The sequence below is a fragment of the Triturus cristatus genome, chromosome 4_1 (genome assembly GCF_964204655.1).
Source record: "Triturus cristatus chromosome 4_1, aTriCri1.1, whole genome shotgun sequence".
NCBI lineage: Eukaryota > Metazoa > Chordata > Amphibia > Caudata > Salamandridae > Triturus > Triturus cristatus.
In genome coordinates, this window is record NC_140585.1 from 432,157,242 (window position 1) to 432,174,247 (window position 17,006).

General features: G+C 44.5%; 1 protein-coding gene across 1 annotated transcript in view; it reads right to left on the reverse strand.

The window, feature by feature from the left end:
* Positions 1–17,006, reverse strand: part of PARP11 (poly(ADP-ribose) polymerase family member 11) — a 181,193-nt gene that overhangs the window by 105,970 nt on the left and 58,217 nt on the right. The window contains exon 8 of the mRNA XM_085652579.1: positions 2,682–2,833. Coding sequence (XP_085508705.1) covers positions 2,682–2,833 — 152 coding nt within the window. The remainder of the gene's footprint in view (positions 1–2,681; positions 2,834–17,006) is intronic.

Below are 17,006 nucleotides of genomic sequence, written 5' to 3' on the forward strand. Positions count from 1 at the left end.
CAAGTAGCAAATGATGTTTTGGATGGACGCGTCCAGTGGACGTATGTCATTGTTCATTTTTTCTAATGCAGTGTCTAATGCGGGTCCGAATAGCTGCTCCTGATTAAAGGGTTGAGCAAGAATGATGGTTTGCACTTCCGGCTTAAAGCCGGAAATGCGTAGCCATGCGTGGCGTCTAAGTAGTACACTTGTGTTGACTGCCCTAGAGGCGGTGTCTGCTGCGTCTAATGCACATTTGATGGAGGCATTTGATATTAGCTTTCCCTCTTGGATGAGGTCATTGGCCTGTGATTTGTATTGATCAGGCAGGTGTTGCAAAAGGTCCTCCAGTTGATCATAATGAGCCCTATCATAGCGAGCCAACAGGGCTTGTGTATTGGCAATACGCCAGTGGTTTGCTGCTTGTGCGGCAACCCTTTTGCCGGAAGCTTCTAAGAGTTTAGACTCTGTCTGGGGGCGGTGTGTCTCCGGTTGTTTGGGAGTTTGCCCGCTTTCTGGCATTTGACACGACTAAAGAGTCTAAGGGGAGTTGCGCTTTGATGTACGCAGGATCCTGGGGTGCCGGTCTGTATTTGTTTTCAATCCGGGGGTTAAGAACCCTGGCCCTAACAGGGTCTTTAAAAACCTCAGTGGCGTGCTTTATCACTTCCTTAATCATGGGTAAAATGTGAACGGTTTTTTGCGACTGCTCAAAGGTGTCGAGGATAAAGTCTTCCTCCGGTGTGTCTGTGTGCATGGTGACGCCATGGAACAGCGCCGCCCTGTTTATAAGCTGACCGAACCCCAAATGGTCATCAGGAGGGGAGGGTTTTGAGGGGTATGGAGTGGGATCAGGCATAGGGTAAGCCCAGTCATCTATGGGTGCCGTGTCTGGGAGTGTAAAGGGATCATTAGGGTCAGTGGGCTCATTAAAGAGATCTGGATCTCCCCCTCCCCCTAAATCATCATCATCCTGTGGAGATGGTGTGTGAGAAGGAGATGGTAGAAGAGAAGGCGGTGGGGGGATGGGATAGGAGGTAAGATAGGAGGAAGGACGAATGGGTGAAGTGGCACAGTCCTTTTTCTTTGGAGGAGCTGGAGAAGGTGGTTTGTCCAGCTTCCTTTTCTTGTATGGCACCGCTGTGACATGTCCTGTTTTAGGATTGATGTAAATCCATTTTTGCATTGGATCTGGCCGAAAAAGTGCCTCAGTGTCCAAAGGTGGCTTTGGCGCCGACGTTTTGGGTTCCGATCTGGATTTTTTGAGATCGGTAGGTTCTTTGTGGACTTTTTACGGCACCGAAGATGTTTTAGGTGCCGAAGAAATTTTCGGGTCCGACGGAGTTTTCGGTGCCGAAGAACCTTTCGGTGCCGAAGGACCTTCGGTGCCGACGAACCTTTCGGTGCCGGTGGAGACGTCAGTGCCGAGTGACGTTTCGGTGCAGATGGAGATTTCGGCCTCGGAGCCTGCTTCGGCGCCGAAGGTATTGTAGGCACAATAATATGAGGTTTGCTCGAGCCCGAGCCACCTGCAGGCTTAGACTTCTTCGGAGCCAGGCCCGAGGGCGGGGCATCTGAAGATGATTTTGGATCGCGACTGGGCCCAGCTGGCAGAGTCTTGACCAATGTCTTTTTTGTTGGGGTTAGGGTTGGGGAGCTGGTACTCACGGGCTGCCCCGGATCGGAATGGTCGGCCTCGGACACGATCTGGAGGTCTTCGGAATCGTCGTCAGGGACATCCTGTGCAAAGATGTCTTCTGGTTCCGGTACCGGTTTGGCCATGATATGGCGTCGAGCTCTTCGGTCCCGGATAGTTTTCTTCGAACGGAATGCGGCGCAAGCCTGGCAGCTGGATTCGTTGTGGTCTGGTGAGAGGCACAAATTACAGACCTCGTGGGGATCACTGTGGGGGAACTTTGCTCCGCATTGGGGGCATTTTTTAAAGGGTGTCCTTTCCATCAGCCGCGTCCGGAGCCGGTCCAATGGGATTTCGACGTCGAGTTATGAAGTATTGAGAGTTGTTGTGATTGCTAGAAGTTTTCTGCTAGAAGTTTTCTGCTGGAGCGGAAAAAAGGTCATCCGAACCCAATGGCGGAAAAAACAATCTGAGGATGGAGTGGATGCCCATGCGCACTGTTGTCCAGAGGAGGAGTCACCTATCTCGTGACCAAAGACTTCTTCCGAAGACGACAACAACCTGCATTCATCCGAGCCCAACACCAGATGGCGATCTTATCCTTAGTGTGTGATCTGCAGCTCATATGCCTCAAACATGTATTTTTACACTCATTTTAATGAGACATTATGTGACAATAAAAGCCGTAGTGTAATTCTGCCTAGGACAAGGAACCACTACATATGCAGGATACGCTAAATAGAGTCTTAAATGTAATAATTTACAGAAGGTCAAAATATTATTCTGATCAGGCAGGCAGTTTAATAGTAATGCTATCTGCACAGCCACAATGTGTGTATGTATACTATCTCGGAAATAGATTGTCAACTTTTGAACTCACAGACCCTTAGAGGCAGAACACAAGGTAAGATTCAGAAAACAGTGCGTAAAAGCTTTTGTACAGTATGGAGGAGGAGGTAGGGAGGCACGTATGAATAGAGTACTGCTTACTGCCTTGGCAGCTCTCAACCTCCTGGGCACAGTGGTGCTTTTACATACTAGCAAAGTCTAAATAAAATTGTCTTACCTTTGCCATACATAGAACCATGCATACCACTTAGTCTCCAATCAAAGTTGTAACTACATATCGCCTCCACAAATTCATTGCTGGTGCCATGAAATAACATTCTTTCATCAACAAAAGCGACAAGTCGTTTTCTTTTCAATTGTGCTCTTTTCCTGAAGTAGACCAACAAAATGAATTAAATACAAAAAGTACAAATCTTAAAATTAAGCACATCTGAATCAGGTTACTGCATTAAAATGGCTTTTCATTCTATTGCTAACATATTTTACGAATAAAGAAGAACATTCAACCACTAACTCCATGTCTCTGTAGGTGTAAAGGTATATCAAGTCAAAAAAGAGCTTTATTCGATTTCAGATCGGATAGTCATAAAGCAAGCAATGTTAAAATACATTCATACATTCCTACTAAAGATATCAAATTCAACAATACAAACAAACCTATATATAAAAAATAAAATATACATATTTTAAAAACCTGGAGATGAGATCTACAAATACATCATACATTTTCGTATACCAATTGTGTTACACTTAGGTGAAAGCTGTTCCTATGCCCACTTCGTACCATCTATAATTACAATACAATAAATACAGCAAATAATCAGATATTCCAAATTAAGATTCCCAATTAATTTTCAGATACATTATTCATATTTATATACCAATTTATAGTACAAGGATGGGGATTTCCTTTCTCTTATGGCCCGGCTACAAAAAAAAGGGAGACAGCAGAACAAATAATGTCGGACTCAAGGCTTAATAGAAGCATATAGACTTCTAGATGTACTTAAACAATTCCTCGATTGTAGTGCCGGGCACAAAAAACGTTTCCTAGGAGTATGATCAAATTTACAGATCAAAATAAAATGCATTGTAGTTTTAGCAGAGTCTCCGTTGCACGGGCATGTAGGGAGTCGGATTGACCATACATCTATTTTCAGAATAGCCACAAGACGGTGTGCTATGCAGAGTCGAAATCTTGAAAGGTAAAAACTTTTTTGAACATCAGAAACCATTACAAGGTAACCCTGCAGCCCAGGTTGCACAGGTTCGTCCAAGAATATCTGTACTGTAACTTTCTGTCTATCCTTAATTTCTATCATAGCTGCTCGTTTATTCATAAAGATAGCTTCAATTTCATTTTTTCCAAACTTTAAAATATTGGATAATTGTTTAATTTTGAAGTCTGTGTCAATTTCCTGTATTAATCTATCGACCTGAGCCAACCATGGTATTTTCTTGTAATTATCGAGTGTGAGACAGTCTGTAATGACTGCTCTGGAGAATTTCATCCCTGCTTTACTCCAGATATTATACCAGCCAGTTATCACACGGAGGTCTATTATGTCTTCCATGTACTTTGTATCTAATTCTCTGTGGGTAATTATGGTGGGTGTTGTACGTGTACAGCAAGCAGCCTAGCCAAAAATAAATTTTCCTGAGTTTGTAATGTGATGTATCCCGTTGTTCCCCACAGTGTTGATCCATAAGAAGCTACTGGACAGCATTTACCGACTTTCCTGATAAACCTGTACAGAGCCTCAATGGACCTTACAAATTTCAATTTAGCTAAGTCCAAAGGTGGGTTCAATGAACTGGTGTTTGAAAAATGAATGCCCAGATAAGTGAATTAATTGACTTCAAGTAGTTTATGGCCCCTTACAGAATTTATTTTCTTTTTAGATCTACCACTGCCACATACCATAGTATAGGTCTTTGATAGGTTCAGTTTTAAATCTTTCCGTTCTATTAATGCCACAAATATATACATTTTTTAAGGCTATTTGCAGTTCTGGACATTAGCACCGCATCGTCGGCATGGAGAAGCACTGGAGTGACACGGTATCCAACTTTAGGTGCATCAGCACCCAAAACTTGGAGCTCCTTGTCAATTTCATTAATGTAAAGAGAAAAGAGGGTAGAGGCCATCACGCACCCCTACCTAATCCCTCTTAACACTGAACCTCGTTGTACATTCTACCCCCAACCCACATCTAATGTGTGAAGTCATTGATGAGTACATTAGGGATAGGTGGGCCACTATAGCTATTGGTGCACCCATATTAATCAGAGGTTTCCATAGAATTGTGTGGTTCACCAAATCGAAAGCACTAGAGAGATCAGCAAACCAGAGAAACTGATTCCTGCTTTGCTAAAGTATATTTGCTGACAATGAGATGCAAATTTAAACATTGCTCAATTGTTCCAACATCCTTCCTAATGCCATATTGTACATTGGTTAAAATACTGCTCTCACTCATCGGGTCTATTCAAGATTACCGCCCCCAAGATCTTTGTAGAAGAGTCCAGGAGGGATATCTGACGATTACACCTAGGGTCCCCCGTCTCCCTTTTTAAAAATAGGGATAATAATTGAATCAGTCCAAGTTTCTGGAATAAAACCCTCTGCCCCCAGCATTAAAAATATTAGTAAGGATCGGCGCCCATAGCTCAATCTGATCCTTAAACACATCATCTGGGACCCCATCAGGGCATGGGGCTTTCAAGGCAGTAGATTTTCTAATGGCTACACTAACCTCATTTACAGTGATGGTTTGTAAGAGTGTTAAAGCCATACACGTTATATTACTCTTTGGTGCAACTGGGTTGTTTTTACAGGAAAAAAATCCTCTAAAGTGTTAACCCCCAAGTCAATGGGGTGACACGAACCTTGCCTTTTGGGCTTGCCCCATCTGAAAAGAAAGGGGAATTTATAAATTTCCAAAACAGCCAGCTGTATTAAGTGTGTGTTGCTTATTCTATATCTGCCCACGTTTGCTCCCTTAATTCATTTTTGCGGCGGGGAATGGCATGTTTTTATGCTATCCTTAGTGGCCTGAATTCCTCTCTGTCTCTTGGTACTATTTGCAAAGCCCTTTTTAACTTGTTATTTGCACGGGTGCAGTGTTAATCAAGCCACCCCGTGCATTGCAGTTGCTTGCGAGAATTTGCCTTCTTCAAGTTTCCAGCTATAGTAGTTGTAATCCTACTAAAAGCTAAAATCAATTTACCAGGTTCGGGTTCTAATTCAGTACAAACATTAAAATCATCTAAATTACGTTTTGACCAACTTCTCCAACAATACTGGAACATTGACCCCTGACCATATTAAACTAATACCATTCTTTTTTGCAATCTCAACTGGAGTAGGCATCTGATATGTCTCCCGTTGCTGGGTTGGCAAATCCATTTTAAGAGTGAGTAGAAAGTGGTCGCTATAACAAACTGTACCAATAGTAGTGCTCTAGATTGGCTCTTACTATTGCAAGACATAAGGATATGATCAATATTTGAAAAGCCTCTGGTCCCACAAAAGGCTGGTAACGAAGTGCCCCCATTTTGATTAATTATCGCCATATTGTATTTGTATAGCATCATATTTAGGCTGTCCCCATATTTATTGTGGGGAAAATGACCTATGTCCTTTCCATTTGGGTATACATACCCACAAATTTTAGTAAATGATTGTACAAAAAGATCAAAATTGAACTCACCTACAAGGGTCCACTCTCCTTCAATATTTTTTGTAAATGTATATAGTTTGTTATCAAGTGACATTACCACCTCAGTACTTTTTGTATTGAACACATTGTTATAAAAGTTCATTAAAACAATGGAATATCTTGGATTTGCCTCAAATAAAACCAGTTAGAAGAACGGGGAATTAACAAAAGTTTTTTTCAATACAGAAGCCATGGTTGAAACAAAAAAGGACAGCCTCCTTTAGTACAACCATGTATTGATGGAATGGCTGGGCTATTTATGGCAATGTATCCGTTGATTGTATAGTCCTCAATATGCCAAGTCTCTTGGAAGCATAATATGTCTGTTGTGCGTGGAGGTGAAGTTGAGGAAGGCTCATCCAACGAAATCCAAGATATGGAAAAGGGATTTCAGATCTATAAACCCAGTTGAATTAGCTGCCCACTGTAAAACTGCCCTCTCCTCCCAAGCCGACTTGAGTGAGGTTCAGTTACTCACCGACAGTTACAACTCGACCATCTCTAACATCTTGAATGACATTGCACCTCTTCAACTAAAAAATACCTCAACAAAAAAATCCAAACCATGGTACAACGACAATCTAAACACAGAACGACGCAACCTCAGGGCAGCTGAACGGGCCTGGAAGTCAAATCCCTCCTTGGAACACATAAGATTCCTTAGAGAGGTCAGGAGTATATATAACAAGCAAATCATATGCGCTAAGGCAGATTACTTCAGACAACAACTAGATCAAGCCGCTAATCGCCCCAAGAAACTCTTCGAACTGGTCAAACAACAATCAATTTCGGGTACAAATCACTCTGTCTCCAATGTCAGCCCACCGTCTGGTGATGAATTTTCTGCTTTCTTCATTGAGAAATTAAGACTCTTCTCCAGTGAACTTGCCTCCAAGAAGGCTCTCCTGCCAGCTTCTGGGTGCGCACCTCCTCTGGTCATAGATAAGCCCAATCTCACAAACCTGATCATCAAGAACAAGGCCTCATGGAGCACCTTTACCCCATTCAGTAAAAAAGACATCCACGGGATTCTTCAGAACATCAATCCATCCAACCACTTCAGTGACCCATTGCCCCCGACCATCTTCAAAGAGATCAAGAATGCTCTCCTCCTCACATGGACTAGGATAGTAAACGCTTCTCCATCCCAAGGCACGATCCCAGACTGTCTAAAAGCAGCGCAGGTATCACCCATACTAAAAAAAAACAACTGCAGAGAATTCTGACCTCAATAATTTCCGCCCCATATCTAACATCCCCACGCTAGCTAAACAACTCGAAAAATGTGTACAATCCCAACTTTGTGCTCACATGGAGAAGTTCCAACTCCTCAACCAACATCAATCAGGTTTTCGGAAGGGGCATTGCACAGAATCCGCACTCGCACACGTTATTGACGACATTAAATATACTCGATCAAAATGGCTCCTGCCTCCTGATCCTCCTTGATCTTTCCTCCGCATTCGTCACGGTTAATCACGACAACCTCATTTCCACTCTGAAGAACAGGATAGGATTCTCGGGCCTGGTGCTGCAATGGTTCTCCTCTTTCCTCCTCCACAGAACACAAAGAGTCAAGGCAAACCACTCTCTCTCCCAGCCCTCTCCAGTTCTCATGGGTGTACCCCAAGGGTCCGCCCTCTCTCCGATCCTTTTCAACCTCTTTTTGGAACCTCTAGCTAATTCTCTAAATGACATGAACATTCCCTTCCATATGTACGTGGACGACACACAACTTTACCTGAAAATCTCATCCCTGGACAACATCATTTCACTCAATTCTACCTTAACGTCTACTCAAAAGTGGTTAACTGAGAAACACCTCCTGCTCAACACTTCCAAAACTGAATTCCTTCTCATCTCACCTCCGAACCACTCCCTCAAGCTGGACCTTTGGCTGTCTCACCTCACTGCTTTCAATTGCACCCCTCTCATAATAGACTTTGCCAAATCCCTTGGAATCACCTTGGACAAGCACCTGAATATGAAAAATCATATTAGCAACGTATGTAAGGGAGCTAATCACCTGACGAGGACACTCAGAAATATCAAGCCCTTCCTTCCACAACATGACTTCAAACAAGCGGTCCAAGCACTGGTCTTGCCGAGGCTAGATTATGGCAGCGCTACGCTCTGTGGCCTTCCCAAGTACACCCTGGCACCACTGAGGTCAGCACTGAACGCTGCGGTCAGATTAGTTACTGGTACCAAACGAAACAAGTACATCTCCCCAGTCCTTAAGTCTCTTAAATGGTTGCCCTACGAAGCCCGAATCCAGTTAAAGATTATCGTTCTAAAGCACAAAGCCTTGCATGACAATACACCCAGGTACCTAGCACAAAAGCTTGAATTATCATGAGTGAGAGAGCTTCAAGAAGCGCTAACAACTTCCTCCTGAAACCACGTATCTTGAATAAAAAGAGTACTTGTCGTTGTGCTTTTTCAGGTGCTGCACCAAAGATCTGGAACTCTCTTCCGCCGGATTTACGCAGAATATCATCAATAACTGCTTTCAAACTTGAAGCCAAAAGATTCCTAATGAACAAATTCTTACCTTAATTTGGGCGCTGTGCCTTTGCGCGCAATCTCTGATCCTATAACAGATGTTGATTGACTCTACATCCTTTTTACCATCCTGTGCTTCTGCTCTCTGCCCCTTCGGATGTAAGGCTTGCCCCCCGTAGCAGGCTGTTATTGCCCTGGTTATTTCACTACTCCCTGTGTACCACCTGCTTGTGATTATTGTGACTTTAATTGTTTGGTATTCTTATCTGATATCATTACTGGAGCTGTATTCTCCCTCCCTTCTGTTGTGTATCACTTGATTGTGATTTTTTTTCCTCTTTTCCTCTTGTTGTGACCAATACTGGTTGGCATTCGTACTTGATATCGTTACTGGAATAGTACTCTCCCTTCCTTCCTTTTGTAAAGCGCTCGGATATCCCTCGGGATCTGGTTCGTGCTATATAAAACTTTATAAAATAAAAACTTTTAAAAAGAAATATATTTGCCAATTTGCTTTTAACGCCCGTTATGTTCCATGATTTGAGAGGAAAATGCTTTTTATTGGCAATTTCCTGGGGGCTCATTATCCTATTTGCTTCAGAATCACAGGGAGTAGCTCCTGCACCATTTTGTCCTGTTTCGTGCACAATAACCCTTCTATTTTGGTCATCCGCTAAAGGTATATCATGTAATTATAATCAGTGTTTAACAGTTAACACATTGTTTAATGATGTATACCACAACCCCTTCCCCTTGCCCCATAAAGATGTTTGTCAACAAATACACCTTCGACATTAATGATTCATACTGAAAGCAAATCAATTGAATAATGTTACTTATATTAACTGTGGTTTCCTTACTGTGCTCCATCCTTTAGGAAGCAAAAAGCAACAAACGGTTAGATCGGAGTATCTGTAGCCACTGGAGCCCAGAAGCATAAAGGGAAGGTCCCATTCCAGCATTCGTCTATGACAGATCAAAAAAAGGTTTCAGGCAATAGAACTCAAGAAAAGTGCTGCTTAAGTAGTTTCCTCAATCAGAGGTAATTGGGTTCTACTCTGAGATAGGGATAAGGGAGTTTCAGATTTTACGGCCTTGAACTCCTAAAGATTAGCCACCTTGCTTCACCAAGGGATCGAATGCAAGGAGGCTGAATGTAGGTTCCTGACAGGGATTGAGTCGGTCATTAAAAAAAGTGGCCTTTTGATACTGCCATGAACTGAATTTGATCCTCGACTCCACATGGAAATAAGGGAATGCTGGTCTAAAATAGTCATATCTCCAAAGATTTGGGTATTTATGGTTGACGCTTGATTTTGATAGTTGTTAGAGTTTATCAGGTTTCAGAATATTTGGCTTTACGATAGCCTTGATTCCCAGGAAAAAGCGCATATTTAAATTTGTATATGTTTTCAAGAGGCAAAGAATATTTTGGACCAGTAAAAGTTGCATATTGACACTTTTATCCATGTGTACTAATTTGATAGGTGATTGAGAAATCTAGGGTGGAGAGGATACCCAGAATTACCACATCCTGCACAGGGTTGGGCAGTGTCTAGAGTAAGGGGGCAGACAAATCGTCGAGCTGAAGAGTTAGATTAGGACTTTTGGTTTTGGTCCATTTGGACAAAGAAAGATTTCTTCCATCCAGTACTAGACGTGATGTAGACAGAGGACTATGCTAATAGTCCCTTTGAGTGTTTTCACATACAGAAGTAAATTTGGGTATCATTGGTGTACATATGGAAGCTGACTGCATAGATGTAACAGTTGGAAGGAAGACTGCAAGTGGATGGAGGAATGATCCTTGATGGCCAATACAGTGATAAGCAGGAAGATGATTCTGTATAATCAATGGGTACTTGCTGGCTGTGCTCGCTGATGCAATGGCATTGACAGTGGTTACAGCATTCGCAGTGATCTCATTCCAGTACAAGTCTGGTCAGCAACGCCCTATGATCTAAAGGTCAAGGGACACTTAAACGTCAAGCAAGATCATGGCAGCATACTGGCTTTCACTGAGCATAGTGTGGAGTTGTTCTAAGTTGGACTTCGCCCTTTCTGCAGGGTCATCCCTAAACTTTTTGCTTTCAAACTCCTATTTTGTTAACCTATTTTTGTTGGCATTGTGATGAAGCGCTTGTGCGCTCTCCTTACAACATGGTAGAATTGGCGTACACCCAACTGATTTATTTAATTTCCTTGTGAGGCCCTGGTAAAGTGGTACTTCATGTGCCCAGGGCCTGTAAAACACATGCTACCAGTGGGCCGGCAGCATTGATTGTTCCACCCACTTCAATAGCCCTTTATACATGTCTCAGACCTGCCATTGCAACCTATGTGAGCAGTTTTAAACTGCCATTTCAACCTGGCCAAACAAAATGTTTGCAAGGGACAAACCTTGCTTTTTAATACATAGGACACCCTTAAGGTAGGCCCTGAACAGCCCAGATGGCAGGGTACAGTGTTTTTATAAAGCAGGACATGTACACTTAAGTTTTACATGCCTTGGTAGTGAAAAACTCCTAAATTAATGTTTCACTACTGCAAAGGCCTACCTCTTCCATATGTTGTATCTTATTACCTTTCAAATGTTATAACTTCCAATTGAGAGCAGACATACAACTCACATTTGGTGTCTAAAGAATTGAAATTTAAAAGCCTCTTTAATGATAAAGTCAGATTTCTAATCACAATTCTGAAAATGCCACTTTTAGAAAGTTGCTTAGTCCCAAGCGTACATCAAATTACATGTATTAGATTAATATATAATCCTAAATGAAACCATCGAAAACATAATCTAATCCAATTCAAACATGTGACTAATCAGTTTGAAATGATCATACGTGGAGAGTGAAGAGTAGTAGAATCTGCTTTAATTCATTCGGTTGCAGATGATCTTCAAAACTAAGCACATGGATGCTTTATCTCAGAAATACAAATCAGCGAAAACATCTTTCCCAATGCATTTCGGGCTGTAATATGCCCTTTGTCAGGGGAATCTAGAATAATAATAATCAAATAAATGGATTAATCATACAGACATGTACAATGACAAGAGAACAAAGAAATGGTAGAGAGCTCAGAAGAGTGTAAGGTCTGAAAATGAAATAGAATTATCGAAACTAAATGTGACTACTAAGCAGGTAGGTGGCCTTAGAAGTAGAAGGAAACCAGAAATCCAACGGTCACCCAACGTGAAGTGCTATTATTCTTGAATTAAATCGAACCAATCAATGAACCTACTGAAACAACGCCAAAGTCAAGCACAATGCAAATGTGCAACCAAAAAATGCACAAACAGCTGTGGAAGAGAACAACGATAAGTAAGCTTTGCGATTAGGTATCTAGAAGAGAAACCAGTATCCGACAATCAATAGTGGGTACATACCTCCGGTAATAGCTGTAAAAGCTAAACACGAGGTAAAGAATCTAATCTCGTCTAATGACTAGGACGAGTTATTAAAGTGCCATGTAAGACTGACCAATAGTGCAAGGAATTGTTAAGTTCACATAAAATTAGGGAAGCCTTGTTTCCAAGGGGAGTTATGTCAGTATGTGATGTGTCTCTAGGTCAAATACTTGGAGCCTTGGGTTTGGTCTGTGTGAACGGCAGACTGGACATGGATAGACCAGCAAAGCGCACCTACAAGTCAGGCCAGCAACTCTGCCCAATTGACTAGGTGTTTGTACATGCCTGGAACTTTGATTTATTAAAGCGCTTTGAGGTAGTAAATGTGGAAGGAAGTGATCATTACCCCCTGAAGACAGAAGTATATGGTACAAAAAAAAACAAAGAGACACTGTGCTACAGGTCCACGTTGATTACCCAAGACGCCTCACAACACGGATATCAGAGGAGTTTAAAGAAAAGCTAGCAGCCTTACAGCAGACACTTTCGCTGGAAAATGTCCCGAACTCTTATGATATTGCCTGGTTCGAAAATACTATTAGGCAACTGGTGGAATGCATAAAAGAGTAAAAATCAAATTTAGAAAACCAGGGTGTGGGAAGAAAAACCAACCACAAAATATAGAGGGGAAATGGTTTGACGAAGAATGTTGTAATCCTAAAGCAAGTATCAGACAAGGAGAAAGAAGACTTGGGGTAAAGTACAATGTAGAATTGTTTTAGAATCAATCGTTTTTATTAAGTGATGCATCTGCAAATTACACAGCTCAACTGCCAACATACTGCGGCCGGCAGAGCAAAGCAAGGTAGACCATACACAGCGCATGGGTCTACAGCCCGGAGGGCGACCCCGCAAGAAGCTGATGAAGCACGGGCCAGGCCCAACAGGCAATAGCTCATGTATCACATTTATCTACAAAAGTCAAAACAAAGAAACCCCCCCCACCCATTACGCATCAGTCACTACCCCCTACCCCGGGGACCCACAAGTCAACAACCTGGATCAAAGAGGAGTCAAGCCTCCCCAGCGGCCCCCACCGGGATAAGCTGAAGAATCTGCAAATATTTGGGGCACGTAACTGCACGCAACTACTTCAAAAGAAGCCGCAAGAAAGGGCCCCAAAGCTTCACATAGTCCGTGCCCTTCCCATCCAACCGAAGTGATCGACGTTCCATCGCCAGCAGATGCCACAGTCTCCGAAGCCAGTCTTGCGGGTCTGGCACAGCCGGAGAGCCCCACTGTGCCAACAGAACCTGCCACGCCGCGAGCAACGCCAACGCAATCTGCCGACCCCTCAATGTGTGCAAGGGAAAAGACTTGGTATGATGGAGGCCCAACAGTGCGTGCACAGGTTCCCATGGCAGGCGGATCTGAAACGCCTCATCAAGATCATCCAGGAACGCCGCCCAGTACCGCACCAGCTTTGGACAGCGCCACAACAGGTGTATGAGAGTACCAGAGTGTCCACACCCCCGCCAGCAGAGACCAGATTTAGTAGGGTTCCACGACTGAATGCGCGCCGGGGTAGAATAGCAGTAGGCTGCCACCTTATAAGCTGATTCTGCCCCCGCCGTGTCAGCCGCCGTGTGATGAGCGCGATAGAAAACCTGCTCCCATTCCTTGCTCGTTAACAGCCGCCCCAACTCAGTCTCCCAACGCACCTGCGCCCTGGACCGCCGCTGCCTAGGCCGCGCCATTATCAGTGCATATAGTTCTGAAATGAGCTTCCGATCATCTTTCTTATAGACCAACCAGCGCTCAAAAGCGGTCAGGGGCCGGGACATCAGAGCGAAGTTGGAGGGGAGGGTCACCCAATGTGCCAACTGCGTGTAGTGGGAAGTGTCGGTGCTCGGCAACTCAAAATAATCTTTGCGCAGCCGGGCGAACGGGATCACCCCATCTGGTTCCAAAAGGGAGCCCCCCCTCTTACACCCCTCTTCTCGCCAGCGCTCGAAAACAGGGGACGCACATCCCGGTGGAAAATAATGGTTGTCCACGATAGGGGTCATAGGGGAGGGGAACGTGGTCCACCCCTTAGAGTGCGCTAACTGATCCCCACACTCTAAGAGTCGGGGAGGTCACCGGGGATGAGTACAGACCCCATGCTCTATGCTTCCGCGAAAGTCAAAGCTCCCGCCAAATATTACGACCAGCGACCGTCTGATCCATGAAAAGCCAATGCTTGCTGGACGTAGGTCGGTTCCACTCCGTAATAAATCAGAGACAAGAGGCCTGATAATACGCCCGCAGGAGCGGAAAACCCAACCCTCCGCCGGCTTTCGACGACGTAACATTCGGCAAGGCGAGTCTCGGCCTCCTATTCTGCCACAAAAACTTATTAAGCAGGTCTTGTAACTTGCGGAGGGTGCCTGGTGGTGGCTGCGCAGGGAGCATCTGGAACAAATAAAGGACCCTCGGCAGCACAGTCATCTTTACCACCGCCAGCCGCCCATACCAAGTCAGGCCAAGACGGGAACAATCAGAGAGCGACTTAGCGGCGTGTTCTACCAACAGCTTGTAATTGAGGTGGGCCGTCTGGGCAACAGAAGGGGTCAAGCGGATACCCAGGTAGGGAATGTCATAGTGCACCCACTGGAAGGCAAAATCCCGCTGTAAATCAGCGATCTCATCTTCAGGGATAGAAAGAGTGAGCACCAGCGATTTGGAAAAGTTGACTTTGAATCCTGCCACCAAGCCAAAAGCATGGATCTCTCGCGTCAGATACCGCAAGGTGGTACGCGGCTGAGTGAGAGAGAGGATAACATCGTCCGCGTAAAGACTAATTTTATGAACGTCAGCACCGAACTTAATACCCTCAATGTCCGGGTTGGAGCGTACGCGCTGAGCAAAGGGCTCCATATAGAGCGCAAACAAGAGCGGCGACAGGGGGCATCCCTGCCGTGTCCCTCTAGAGATGGGGAAGAGGGAAGGCCGGCACCCGTTCACCCTCACCGACGCTCTAGGAGCAACATAGAGACAATGCACCCAGCGAAGAAAGTGCTCTCTAAAACCAAATGCGAGCAAAACAGCAAACATGTATTCCCAGTCTACACGATCAAAGGCCTTCTTGGCGTCTATGGAAAGGAGACAAGCTTGGGTCCGAGATCGGTGAACCAGATCAATAAGATGAAGGATACGTTTGGTGTCATCACCGCCCTGCCGCGTGGGGATGAAACCGGATTGATCCGGATCTATGAGACCATCCATAAGCGGGCTGAGACGCACCGCCAAGATACTCGCGAACAATTTAGCGTCAATATTTAGTAGGGAGATTGGCCTATAGGAGCCACAATCCCGCGGGTCCTTTCCAGGTTTAAGAATGACCGTAATTGCGGCTTCCGACATAGTGGGGGTCACCTCCCCCGTCTCCAGAAAAGAGTTAAAAACACGTGTTAAAAGTGGAGCTAGCTCAGCGCAGAAGGTCTTAAAGAACAAAGCGGTGAAACCATCTGGGCCGGGTGATTTGGCAACCTTAAGACGGGCTATCGCTGATATAACTTCTTCAATCCGGATGTCGGACTCCAACGAGTCCGCCGATGAGGCAAACAGCGGCTCAATACTGCTTGAGGCAAGATAAGCCTCTCGGTACGCCGACCCAGTCTCCTCCCTAGTATACAAGCGCTGATAAAACTACGAAAGGAGTCGACAATCAGGGCGTCTGTGGTCTGCTCCACTGCCTGAGAGTCCCGAACTGAGTGAATCGCAGTCCGCTGCGTGGACGCCCGGAGCCTATGGGCCAGTAAGCGCCCCCCCCTTATCCCCGCTGAGGTAAAACTTCTGGCGCAGCCGCAAAAGCGCATACTCAGCCCTGTCGAGATCCAGATGTTTCAGCATGCGTCGTTTCGTTTCAAGCTCTCTCCACACCCTAGGTGCACCGGTGCGCTTATGAATAGCCTCCTGCGCTCCCACCTTCCGCTCCAACTCCGCCCTCTTATCCCTACGCAGACGCGCAAACGCGGCCGCCAGCGCTATGAACTCCCCCGGACCACCAGCTTGAGGGCCTCCCAAACCGCCGCTAACGGCGTAGTCCCTTGGTCATCAACAGCAAGGTAAGCCACAATTGCATCCCGAATGCGAGTAATCACTGATTCAGCGCTAAGCAGAGAATCGCGGAGGCGCCAACCAGAAGAGGGGGGGGCGCGCCTCTGGAGAGCTGAGCTGCACCGAGATGAGAGCATGATCGGACAGGGAACGGGGAGTGATACCCGCGTCAGCCAGGTAGGGCAAAAGGGAGGTGGAAGCGAAGAAGTGGTCTAGGCGGGCGTAAGTTTTATGCACCGCCGAATAGAAAATATAATCACGCTCAGTAAGATGCTGTACGCGCCAAACATCATGCAGCCCGCCATCACTCATGTTTAGATAAAGAACAATAGCAAACTACTAATTAAAACCATCCAAAGTGAGCAAGGCGCAACTCTGCAAAACAGGACAGAAAATTCAACATAACTCAATGTTACTTGATAAGCAATATATAATTATTTATTGTTTTTTTATACAAAAATAGGAATGGACCATCAATAGGAATAAACCATGAATAGAGAAAAAATTGTGTGTTTTATATTGTAAAAAAAGGTGTGTTTTGTCTATTTTGAAATTATGTATTACTAGCCGATGTTAATAAGTTGTCACAATACTTAATCACTGGGTTGTGTTTTAAAAATTATCGACCAATATAGTGCCAGGTGTATATATGTATATATGTAATTACAAAATTTGTATATTTGTATACAATCTTCTCTACATCAATTTGTGCGGTTTTATTTTCATTTTAGTTTCTATTCAATAGACGGTCTCCTGATGAAGGCAATTCAGCCGAAACGCGCGTCGTCTCCATCTGCCGCTATGTTTCCATCAACCATTATATTGACCGTGTGACATTTGTTTTCTGGAAATTAATTTATAC